The sequence below is a fragment of the Dipteris shenzhenensis genome, chromosome 6, assembly GCF_047967505.1.
Source record: "Dipteris shenzhenensis isolate YYH24624 ecotype China chromosome 6, Dip_SZ_1.0, whole genome shotgun sequence".
Taxonomy (NCBI): Eukaryota; Viridiplantae; Streptophyta; class Polypodiopsida; order Gleicheniales; family Dipteridaceae; genus Dipteris; species Dipteris shenzhenensis.
The window spans coordinates 58,332,674-58,345,811 of NC_141601.1; the positions used below are offsets into that span (position 1 = coordinate 58,332,674).

At 44.5% G+C, this 13,138-nt stretch overlaps 1 protein-coding gene across 1 annotated transcript; it reads right to left on the reverse strand.

Annotated features, from left to right (window-relative positions):
- Positions 1–3,171: 3,171 nt before the first annotated feature.
- EMB1586 (P-loop containing nucleoside triphosphate hydrolases superfamily protein) lies at positions 3,172–5,318 on the reverse strand. Its single transcript, XM_087376270.1, has one exon. It carries the CDS (start codon positions 5,225–5,227, stop codon positions 3,590–3,592), a length of 1,638 nt encoding a protein of 545 aa, XP_087232396.1. The 5' UTR covers positions 5,228–5,318; the 3' UTR covers positions 3,172–3,589.
- Between the last annotated feature and the right edge of the window lie 7,820 nt (positions 5,319–13,138).

The following is a 13,138-nucleotide window of genomic DNA, read 5'->3' on the forward strand; positions in this document are numbered from 1 at the left end:
ATCTGAGATAATAGACAGCAGTAGAACAGACAAATTAACTCGTAAGTATATTCGACAAAACAAAAGTCAAAACCCACAACCTTAAGCTCCCACAAGGTTCCAACACCTGCAGCCTGATGGTGCCCTAGGATGCTCTATGGAGAGCTGAATCACTGCTCCTAACTCTGCTTCACCCTCTGCTCAGCTGCGTGCTCCTTCATGCAGTGTCAGTGGCCTCTGCAAGTTCCTTATGCATGGCACAACTGCCATTTAAATTAAAAGAGAAGGGGGGAAGGGAGGGGGCACTGAATCCTTCCCCCGTTAGTGTGCTGACCAACTGGCGTTTTGACAGACATCTAATGGGACACCCACCAGACATCTCATGGGACAACCACCTTTAGGATTCAGCACCTCCTCAAGTGTGGACCCCCAATGCCTGGGCCGACCTGGCTTTATAACACGCCAACCCCACACTTCTGCCCTAAAGACAGGCCAACCAGTTGGTGAACTGGCCAGCCAGTTCTAAGCCTATAAATCGATGTGTTCAGCCCTCTGTTAAGGCTCTTCTGCTGGGCCTCTACTGTCCCAGCCTTGGCCAATATCTCGCCAGCGGAGCTGGCTCCAATCTCCGCCTACATGGATGACCATCCCATCGTCTGCAGATTCGTCAGGCTCTCCATGTGGATCTCGCTGCCTGTGGTACCCATCTTCTCTTTTGCCCCTCCCATCCTATCCAGGTTCGCACATGAGCTTACAGGTTGGACAATAAACCTTCTACTCCAACAAATGGTGACTCTCTAGCCAAATGAAAGCTGAAGAACCCAAAAGCCAACTCCCCATTAAGAGACGAAGCAGTACTGCAATGAAGAGACCACTCCACTTAAATAACAGGTAAAGATGATGGCCTTCGAACCCTATGGATAGGAGCATTGAGGGAGCTTTTCACCAGCCAATGCAACCATACTGAGTACCTGCAAACACACAAGAAAGGGGAGGACAGGCGGCCACAAGAGACCATGTAAGTAAGCAACCAAGAACCTGCACAGAGTAGCCAATAGCCACATCAGCAGGGGACACCTCAGGAGCAGAACATCGGACTGACATTCGAGGTGCATCAGCTGACTCTTGAGCCAGAGCCACTGAATTGAACAGGGTGTTTTGGGTGCACAGGCAAGCTGCAAGAAAAGCAGCTCACCATGAGCTGCCTCTGGTACTTGCGAGGCCATCAATCAACAAATGCACAAAACAGAGGGAAGGGAAAAGGGGAGGAAAGGAGAGGAAAATGGAAGACGGTGGGAGGATGCCATGCAACCAAGGAGCTCTGAGCTGATGAGTCGCAGGATGGCTAGGCAGATATCTATAGATGAATCCAGAAACATGCCCAAACTCATCCTCTAAATACATAGTGCAGTTTCAATTTCATGATAGTCACTCATAAGGTTGAAAACCATAAACTCCATCATGCATAGCAGGGACTAGGTAATATGACATTCTTACTGACGTCATCAGCGCCAAACCGTGGGGTGTAGACTGATTTAGAAAACCTGCCCACTCTTTATCTAACTAAGAGACAGTGGACTTTTCATCAATAGGATTAGGTTCTTGAGCAAAAAATAGTATAAACATATGCTCTCACACATACTGTTGGAAAGGTCACCTCCCCATCTGTAAGCCCCCATATGAGGAGAGCATGGGGGAGGGACACCTAGGGCAGTACCCAACAGAAAAAGAGAGAAAGGGGCTGCCACATAGACAGCATCATGGCTGGCATGTGGGCAGCACATCTAGAACTGTTATGGGCAGGACAGAGGGCCAGGAAAGTACGGAAGGATGGCAGATCTGTACGGATTACAGATGCCTGTTGTACGGCTGGTTTCAGGGTCACGTACGGAGCTCAGGCAGGAGCCCTAGATCTGGAACAAGCCCGGAGCAGAGGCAAGACAGTCTGGGACAGATTGCGATGGATCTAGGACAGGAGGCGCACTGTTATGCAGTAGGTTTTGGGGGGGGGCTGGACCCTGTATTTATAGGGCATCTGCCCTTGAAAGGTGGGCCAAAGGTATTGAGAGCCCCAAAAGGGCAGCCCACAGTCCCATAAATGGGGAGCTGTGGGTCGGTTTTGGTCGGCCAGGGGCAGGTGGCTGAACCGACCAGCAGTCGGCCCTTTCTAGGGCTGCTGGGTCGGTTGGCTGGCCAGGCTCTTGGGCCTATATAAAGAGGGCATTCAGGCCTCATTTCAACATCATCTGGAGCAGCAATTCCACCAGCAGAAGGAGCAGCAGCAGGGCTATCTTTGGGCCTACAGTCAGGAGGAGAAAGAAGTACCTTGTGCTGCAGACTTAGCTAACAGGAGGCTGCCCACCTAGACTGGTATCCAGACAGCAAGGTGGAGAAGATCATTCTAGACGGAAAGTCTACTCACGCTCGAGGTGGAGCACGCGGACTCTAGTCTAGAGATAGCCAGCAGATAGGAGAAGGACTTTGTGGTAAGATCAGAGGACCACACCATTGGTGGGACTCTGGATCTGTCTCTCTTGTATTGTGTCCATAGTTGTGGACGGAAATATATTATTTGGTGGTTTCTCTATCTAGTTTGGTTCATTGTCTATTGATGAGTCTGCACACCTATTGAATGCACATAAGTAAAGAAGTTTGTGATTCCACACCCACACCGCACACTGTGTGAGCTCCTGGGCATTATTTCCGCTACGTGTACCCTCTGTTGGGTCATTTCTAACACATACAAATCCACACCCACACATACTTGAGCATCAATTTATACAAAGTCTTCATACTGAGTTTCTGTCGGCAGTCCAGAGGTGAAGGGCAGACTCAGCCATGACGAAGGCAGGATGGCTAGGCAGGACAACTCTAGGAACCACATCTCTTTTGGAGGAGGGAGGCAACAAAATCTCATTCAAACTGTTCCACGTTCCCCAGACACACCATCCCTCAGGCAATCATGCTTCAAACAAAGACAAAGAACAATATATGATACTTCGTAGAGTATGAATTCACAATGAGTTTCAAAGTTTATTGATGGCACAACTAATCTTCTCCATTCATAACATGAGTGATCTGTGGTAGTCCCAAAGAAAACAAAGAGCTCATAATTTGGGAGGACTATAAAGAACTCAACAAGGCCTCCATTAAAGATTATTACCCATTAAATATATACTTCTGCTAAGTCTATTGTATCAGAAAGAGCCAGCAAATTTACAAGCAACTTTTGAAAGGCATTGTTTGTTTGAAGTGGACAAAAGTAAACTGTGAACTCTTGTCACAATAACTCCTGAACGCATGAAGTTACAAATACATGTGTTATTTGACAACGAAAGCTCTGATCAAAGCTATCAGCTCGAAGTTTCCACTCAAAAAGTGATCCATTCTCACGGATGAGAAGGGCTAGTTTTCAAGAACACGTCTGCCGTAAGTGCTGACCACATTTGTCACTTTGCCTTGATGACAGCACTTGAAGTTCGTAACGTTAACAGGAACGATGTCGAGTCTTTATAGACGGTGGAGCCTTCCAAGATAGTTAAGTCTTGGAACTCCAGAGAGCTGCCTTTGCAACAGCATAGATAGGACTTAGAACTATACTGCCTTTGAGCTAGGCTGTCATCAGAGTTGCTGTGGTGTTGGAGGCTGAATCTTTGCTGGGGACCAACCCACCCTTCACAAACTCGCATTGTTCAATGGACACCCCGAGCTGTCTTTGGAATTTCTTGAGAACAAAAGCTTCACTTTCCTCGCAAATTGTAATCACTACACCTTTTCTTCCAAACCTACCGGTTCTACCAGCACGGTGAGCATAGTGGATCATGTCCGTAGGAAGCTCCAGGTTCACAACAAGATCACATTCTGGCACATCAAGCCCCCTCGCTGCCACTTCACTCGTCACCAATACTCTCAGCTTCCCACTTTTGAATCCTGCCAGAGTATTAGTCCTTTCCAACTTGCCCAGTTCCCCATGCAATGCGGCTGCCGAAATACCTCGAGCTTCCAACTTGAAGACAGCATCCTTCAAGCGCCGGGGGTGGTTCATAAAGACGATAACCGACTGGGCATTTAAGGAATGAATGCACTTTCGTGCCGTGTCAACTTTGTGTTGCAATTGGCAGACTGAGAAATAGTGCTTGAGAGAAGGAGGCAAACTCTCTTTCACACCGCGAATATCCTCCTGGGGAGGCTCTGCTGTACTTGCAGCCCTAGGAGCGTTCTCGACATCCACGATTGATTTGGCCCTCACAAGCAAAGGCCTCTGACCCCATTCAGCAGCTGCTCGCAAAACGGCAGCAGGCATGGTCGCAGATACAAGAACGGTCTGCCGCTCCACCCTTTCCAAATCCCTTCGTGTCGACACGGTCGAATCTTCCGAAGGATAACGTCCTTCCTCGGTCGCCGATTTCCGTTTCCCTACGTGCTCCAAAATTCTGCGCATATCTTCGCGAAACTCGACTGAAAGCAACTCATCTGCTTCATCTAAAATTAAGTAGCGGCAGGCATGAGTGTGCAGCTTGCCCTCTCGGCTAAAATCCGATACTCTACCCGGAGTTCCCACCACAATCAAGGGTTTGTTTTTCTTCAACGCTTCCTCTTGTCTGGACCGATTCGCCCCTCCTACCAACTGCTGGACAATCTTCCTGTGATCCGATCCTAAGATCCTTTCAACCTCGCGAACAATCTGCATCGCCAGCTCTCTAGAAGGCGCAATCACGACAGCCGCAATCCCCGGTTTAGAGCTGATGCATTCTCGCTCTTCCGACGCTTCCATCAGCGGCCCAATGCTACTGAGAATGGGGAGCAGGTAAGCCAACGTTTTCCCCGACCCTGTATAAGACTGAATGGCAGCATCCTGCCCTTCGAGAAGCACGGGGATGGCAGCACATTGCACGTCAGTGGGAACTTTGAGATCCAATGCTTGGAGCCTCTGCTTGAGGAGAGGCGACAGTGGGAGGGTCGCAAAAGACTTGTGCTCATGGACAGGGGCAGGTTCGGAACGCTTTGAAGCCCTACGTTTGAGAGGAGGTCGGGCAGGGCGGCGATTGCGTTCAACGATTTTGTTGGCGTAAGCTTCCAAGCTGTCCAAAGACAGGGAGAAGGAGGAGGAAGAAGAAGAAGGCGATTTTGCAGAAAGGGAAGCTAAAGAACGGACGACGAAGAACCTGTGGTGGTTGGGAGGGCGGAGGATGGCGTTGGAGATGGCGAGCGCCATCGCCATGGCGCGTGAAGGAGCCATCAACGCCATAGCTTGCTCAAGCGACTGGATTCAGCAAAGAGACGATGATGTTTTTGCCCTATTACAGTGGAATGGCCCTCGGGACAACTTTCTCCCCAGGAATGAGCGTCTCGTCACACTTTTCTTAACAAGGTGAATTATATTCAGTCGGCCTGCCGTGTTTACTGCAAGCACTAGTTTATCCAATAGCAAGCGAAGTTGGTGCCAAATATTTCAAAAGTTGATCCTAAGTAGTAGTAGTCGTTCTTTTTTATGAGACCTTTGAGGAGTGATAGGTTGCTTAGTTTCTTTTTTAAGCCATGATTGTCTCGCTTATATTTTTCCAAATCTTGTCTAAGTTTGTTATTATCAATGTTGTTTTTGTTGTCTCGGGTGGCTTGTAAATGTTTATGACTGCAATTTTTTGTATAGATTTGGATTGACGTTGGAATCCCAAGTCCATCGTTTTTGTTAATGCTATCGAATCCATCAATTTGGTAAGGCTTGATTTTTTTTCATGTGTGTTTCCTGAAAGCATATGATTGTTGTTGCTTTGAGGCTTTTGGTTGCTATTATGTCTTCCTTATGTGTTGCAATTGAGGAAGTGTTTAGTGACTGAATGTTGAAATGTTTTTTGGTTCATGGGTTAAAGTCTTTTTGATTGAAAGCCCATGCACATTTTTGTCGTAGCCTATTAATTTCTTGAATGACAAGTTTGTCGATCTTGATGTGATTTGTTTCTATTTTGTTTATCAAGTAAAGGTTTTCAGGTTTGCGTATCCTTGAGAGAGTTGTGTATACAATGCTGTGTGTTTTTATGTTACTTGGATCAAAACAAATCCATCGAAATTCCTTGTGATCGATGTACTGTTCTAGTAGATGCCTGTTCAATGGGGAATTGTGTTCTTGTTACGTTATTGAAGTGGTTTTTCTCGACTTGGAATTCTCTTTGTATTTGAAATATGGGTGTCTAGTTGCTTGGTGTATTTTTCATATAGTTGTTTGTTTTTGTATCTTGTGTTACTTCCAGTGCTCACATTCTCAAATTTCACCCATATAACTTGGGGATGTGTTTTTAAGTTGGAGCCCATGAACAAACCATCTGCATCATTCACATGCCCATCATTGATGTCCAAGTTTCCAGAGCAAATTTCTATAATCATTCCAACTTTAAGTTTTAATTGGGAATGTAATCCTCGTGTACATTTTGGGTCATCTGGTATTTTAATAGATTTCCTACATGACCTTTGTCTTGTGTCAGTTGCATCTATTATGTGTGGCTCTCCCTCCATAATATTAAAGACTTCCTCATTGTGCTTCTCTTTAGGCATTTGTGTAGGGTGAGGAATGTTTTTTTTTCAATATCGGTATTCGATGATACAGTGCGTTTAAAGTGTTAAAGTCTTCGCGTGAATGTTCAGGAGGAGAGCATGGGGGGGGTGAAACTGGGCAGAAAAGATAAGGGAGGGGGCTGCCACATGGGCAGCACCTCATAGGGAAAGGACAGCCACCATAAGGGGTTGCCACAAGGGCAGCACATGAGCTGTCGTGTGGGCAACACAGTAACCTGTCAAAGGCACCTCAAGGGCTGTCTGTACGGGCTGGAACAGGCCCTGAATAATGGTGGACAGGTGGTGCAAATGTACGACTGCAGTACAGCTACATGGCGGGGGTCTGTGGGCAAGTATGAAGCCTGCAACAAGAGGGCCGTCTAGCAGCAGCCCAAAAGGGCCTAGGGCCCTTATATAGGGCTGGTTGGACCAGCCGACCAGGTTGGCCAGCAAGCAGACTGGTTGGCCAGGATGAGGCTGGCTGGTCAATCCATTCAAGAGGGCCTTGTGCCCTTTAAAAGGAGGGCTTCCATGCCCTCATTTCATATCTTCTGGAGCAGCAGTTCTTGTCGCATGGGTTGTAGTCATTCATAGTACTTGATTTCTTCCCTCCATACAGAATTTGATAGTGTCAATCCGCTCTGTTTTTCCAGCAAAAACCCAACTGTCTTTTGTTGGGCTTGCTTGGCATAAGTCACCACAGAGTAGACCATCTGCTCCTCCAAAAGAATCTAAGTGATTGTGTTTTATTTCTCACATTTGCATATCCACTGCAATGAATGTGTCCTGACCAACCAAAGATATCTCATCAATAATCAGCACCTCTATGTTTTCGTATCATAACGATAGTGTTTGTAGCTTGTCCCGATGTGAGTCGAGTGTAGTTTGCAATAATCAAAGGCAAATGGAGTGCGGAGTGTATAGTACAACCTCCTATGTTACGAGTTGCTTTCTCTATATACACTAGTGGTAAGGCTCTTTGTTGACTGGCATGGGATGATGGTTTGTGTGAATAATGCCTAAGAAGTGCTTGCACTATAAGAAATAGTGTGAATGTTTTGCCCGTTCCTGCATTTACTGATAGAAAAAGCCTTATTTTTTGCTGTGCATTTTTTATTTTCTTCAAGAAGATGTCTTCTACAATTAAACATTGCTAATCATTTAGCTTTCGAAATAGTTCATGGTATTCCTTGTTCGACATTCTGTCATTCATGTGGGGTAAGTGCAGTGACAACTTATTTCTCATACCAACTGTCCGAGATCTAATCCCAAGTCATGATTTTATGCTTCGTGTGTCGTTTCGATGGACGTAGATGAAGAAGTTGAGTCAAAGTTTGATCTATCCTGCTCTTATAATGGCATTATTCAATGGGAAGAACGCTCCTTCTTGGTAGTTGTTAGTTCACCTTTTCTTTAAGGAGAAGGGCTTGTGGGGTGTTGAACTTGAGAAGCCTAACAACCAATCAAGGTGCAAAAAAAATACAAGCATGGGAGTTGAAGAACAAGAAAGTGATGGGCATGCTGGGAGGAGCTTTGGGAGCTGACTATTTCCACCATATAAACATATTGAAGATGGTAGCATAGATTTGAAGCATATTGAAGCGGGTGTTGTTTGGCTTGCACATGGAGATAGTGAGTCTTGGGGTATGCATCTCAATCACATGCAATCAATAATGAAACAATTGCAAGATTTGGGAGCAAGAGTTGATGCCGATGATGCTAAAGCCATTTTGCTTTTGAGTCTATCTCTAAGGTATGCTGAGTTGGTGATAATACTAGGGGTCAATTTTGATAGTAAGGATGTCCATGATGTTGTTTCAATGCTAAAGAGCCTAGAACAAAAGCATTAGTACCAAGAGGAGAAGTTGCATATACTATGAAGAAAGAAAATAATCAAGAAGGAAAGAAGGGGAAAACCAACATCAAAGAGAAACTCTTATGCGAGCATTGTGGCAAAGAGGGACATGCAAAGATATGTTAGAGAAAAGCCTTCGATACTCAATGTAAAGGAGAGAAGGTGGGTTAGGTCAAAGATACTCCACCAATGGAAAAGTTTGCAAGGTTAGTAGTTGTAGATGAACATCCAAGTGTTGCCCTATGTGGGTGACCTATGCTTTTCTGGGCTTGCCCTTTGGGTGGCCAGTCTTGTCTTTGTTTTCCATCTGGTCTTGTGTGGATGGGGCCTCAGTTGTCTTTGTGTTCGGGTCTATGTGGGTAGATTTCTTCTACTTTTGTATTTTCTATAGCAGTTGTTTTATTTGTTGTCTTCTGGTTCCCCTTGTAGGTGTCATTGCAATGGTTGCTCTATGGTGAGAGAAGGGGTAGTGGGGGAAGAGGGAAGGGGGGGGGAGGGCAGGGGGTGGAGGGGGAAACATGGCCAATCAAATTAGTTTGAAGAAGCTTTGGAATTGAAGGAGTTAGGGTGGTGTGATGGGTCTTTTTCCTCATTGCTTCTATATGTGGTGAGTTAGTTGCATACATATGAGGGTCAGTTTTGTGCTATAGCACCCAACTACCTTTTGACACAACCATCTTTTTCCATTGACCATTTGCATTCATCCTATTGACAAACTCTATAGATGATATGCATGTTGTAGGTCACTGAGAAACAACTCTCACCTCTATGTCAAGGTCTTCAGCATTCTGAGTTACACACCGCTTCACATTGGGATGCCCTGGGTTGTGTGTTGCCATGGATGATTTGTGAAAGAGAACCAAACTTGCAAATGGGTGAAATGCAAGCGAGAAGATACATCACGTCCTTTCAGTTGCTCTACTATTGCTTGAACCTGCCAAAACTTGTAGATTCCTCTCATATCAGGAAAGAAGTGAATGGTCTTCTTCAGCACATCTTAGAGGTTTGTTGGCAAGCTCAAAATCTTGACTCCACCATCTTTACTAATCTGAGCGTTGGGTTATACATCTAGAATATCTTGTCTCTTCCATTGCTTCTTGAAAAAGTGTACTTGCAAACTCCAAAAACACTTTCTCATTGTTGATCATGTAGGGGCCTTTTGCAGACACGACCACCACGCTATCGCAAAAGTAGAAATGAAGCAGCATTGAAGGAACGTCAAGGGCACACTAGACACCTGTATGTGTAAGATGTTCATGAGCGGCACAACATTTGGTGACAAACCATTGGGAAGACAATCAACTATCAGAATAGAGTGAAATATTACCCAAATGTGTATGCCACAATAGAGTGAAATATTACCAAAAAACAAAGCTCAAAGAGTCAAAAGATGCAGCTAACTCATGTGCATGTACTATGCATCCATATGAGCAAATCTGGCCCAAAAGAAAATGCCAACTGCAATGGCAATCCAAAATGCCAATAAGTGCCAAATGGCTCAAGCATAAACACCGTCTGCTCTTTAGCTAGTCTCCACAGTCAAAGATATATAAGAAAATAATACAACGTCTGTGCTCAACAGATAACAAGATCTCGTATGCAAAAGAGAAAACAAGATAGTATGGAGAATCAAAAATTTGATTATTGTAGAATTGATACAATAGATGGCGCTGCCTCCCAACCGTGCGCTCTTGTGAAAGAAGCTTCGATGGCGTGCTAGAAACAGTAGAAGACGGAGGCTGGATGCTAAGGAATCAGGGTTGCTATAGCCATGATGAAATGGGCTTCAAGGGCTTGCTCTTATATAGCCACTAGTCGAAGTCGGTTAAGCTCAATTGGGTGACCGACCCAGTCCACATATGCATCAATAATATCTCATCCAAGAGAGCATATAGAAATGAGATTGATACAACTGCCAATCTAATTGAGATTGTGGAGACTAGCATTAGAATCTAACTATTTTCTATGTAAGTAGGTGGTGCCAAAAAATATTTGCAAGGAGGAAAATACAAACCAAGAAAAAGTAAGGATAGACCAATATCAAGATGGCTGTTGAGAACTGATCTGATTCATGCCACGGAATGGAATCAACTAACTTGTTATTTGAGAGATCGAGAACTTTTAGATGCAATAAACGTCCGATTGTCAAAGAAATGAATCCAAATAATTCATTGTTGTCTAGAAGCAAGACCTTTAAGCTAGTCAAGCTTCCCACAGTCCATATACAATCATTCACATCCTTCGATGCACTGCGAGAAATGCTAGTAGGTAGTATGAATTGAACACATGAGGAATGGTTGATTAGTTGCTTCTACTTCACTCACAAATTTGGAAGGAAAAATATATTATGCACATAAAATACTTACTTGGAGCATCTTGTGCCAATCATGAGATTTCAAGCCATATAATTGCTCTACACCTCTTTTCTTGCTCTTTGTGAAGGCCCCCTTCAAACACCTCATGCATCCAGTGGGAGTACAAATGGTAGTGATAGTGCGCTTCACCACCACCATCTCTAGCTTTGATAACCTCCATGGTGCACGAGGTACAAAAACATGCCCATTTGGTCTCTCTTGTGGCCAAGCTTCACGCATCCTCCCTGTGGTGCGTAGATCCTCCCTTATGCCTGCGAAATCTTATGTCCCATTCAAATGTTCCCAAATGGTAGACGCCACATTCTTGTAGATATGCATGGGATCAAGCAAGTGATTGATCTTGAGGTGGGACCAATATGGTAAACGATAAAAGATGGAGTATCTAAACAAAAGAAAGTGTTAGCGGGCAATCTTTATTTTCAGCCAATATAGCACACAATAGTTACAAACCCTTACCGGCTCATGCCAAGTGGTGGATGAGTCATGGAACCATCCCAAATTCTCATCCAATCTCCCGCAGTGAGTGATTGTGGGGGGACTTCATTCCAAGGAGTGACATATCTAGGATGATCAGGTGGGAGAAATCGATGGTGATTCTCATAGATGACCTTATTCAATGCATCTGGCCCATGAGGCAACTAGCGAAGGACCACAAATAGGACATGCATGGTAACCCGATGTAGTGAGACCTGAACAATAGATGCAATTAAGAGTTGAAGGTGGGTTTAGGGTGCCACATTGGTTGCCTACTCATAATTAAAAGTGCAATGCTTACCTGAACACTCGCCACAGCCTGGGAAGTCATGCATCGTCCACATCAAGACTCCTTTGCAGTTGAAGTCTCGAGGCCTGCTCACATCATGCACCTCGATACCTCTCCAAAGTATCTCTAGCTCATTAATCAAAGGCTCCAAATAAACATCAGAATTTTTGATTTTATGTTTCCCTAGAATTAGAAGGGATAACATAACATGTCTTTTCTTAATAGCCATAGAGGGTGGAAGATTATAATTCACCAATATCACTAGCCATACATGATAAGAGGTGCTTTTGAGACCAAATGGTTTCACACCGTCCATACCCAATCCAAGTCTCAAGCTCCTAGGTTCTTCCTTGAAGCTTGGCCATGTGTCTTCAATATGCTTCCACGTAGGAGTGCCTGTGGGAGTTCTCTACTTGCCATCGGTTGATCGATGGGAGGAATGCCATGACATGATTTGCAATGGATTTGCACTTGAACATATGTTGGATGTGAGGGATTATGGGAAAATGTCATAGAACCTTACGAGGCACATCCAAAAGTTTTGAGATCTGCTCTATATCTTGCCACTCCATAAGTAGGACACTCTCTTGCATCCTTATGTGGTCTAGGAGTAGGTCCATTTGATAGTGCCATAATTGTGTAGTCTTTTGTTAGAGTCCTTGTAATAATGCAACAATCCTGATCAAGTTGAGCATCTCTTTACTTATATAAAAGAATATGAACTATTAGGTCGAATATCTAACATGCAAAGCAACCCATTACATGAGTTCTACAAACAAAAACAAAAATCAAGTAAGACTCTTCCCTCCACCAATGCTTCTTTTGAAGGATCATGGCAAAATCCAATATACGTCTCTTAACTAACACAACCACTAGGCCACCACAATCACTCACTCCAACCTCCTCAAATTCCATCCAATTTTGTACATACAAAAATGCCAACAATGCCACCCCCCATACATACGGCCAAGCAATATCAATAGTCAATGTGAAGCCTTGGGAATCCCTAGCCGGTATAGACCTCCAACTAAGCTTACAGGGAAACCAATTCCTCAACCCCAACTTTCTAAATATAACCCTCTAGTCCCCCTCAAGACCAAACATTCCCAAAAGAGATGCCTAACATTCTCCACAACACCCCCACAAACTGGGGATAACAGGGACACATTCACACATTTAGCAAGCCTATCAACAGACCAGCAACCAATGGTGTAGCACCTTCCTGAGCAAAAGCTTAACCTCGCTAACCCCTTCTAGTTTCCCTATAGCTTCCAAGTTATTCTTCCCCCAATCCCCATTGAAAGTTCCACTTGGCATTTAACCTTGCAAGCAATAACCTGCCCAATGACACAACTCTATACAATGCTTTAGTAGAGATGTTCTCAACGTGCATCCCCCAGCAACAAGTGACCATTGATTCACAACACACTTAGAACTCCAAAGCACAACTTAATGCCTCTGTTAGAGCCACCAATTCTCCATGATTCAGCCAAAATTGCACCCTTAGGGACTCCGGTGGTTTCCAGTCAACATTACTACTTAACCCTTTCCTTTGCATCTTTAGATGTAGGCAAATCAATCATTGTGAATGTCTTATGATCTTTTATTACCTTTCTA

Coding starts and splice junctions, on each gene's coding strand:
- EMB1586 (XM_087376270.1), bottom strand. CDS start 5,227: ATGGCGTTGATGGCTCCTTCACGCGCCATGGCGATGGCGCTCGCCATC.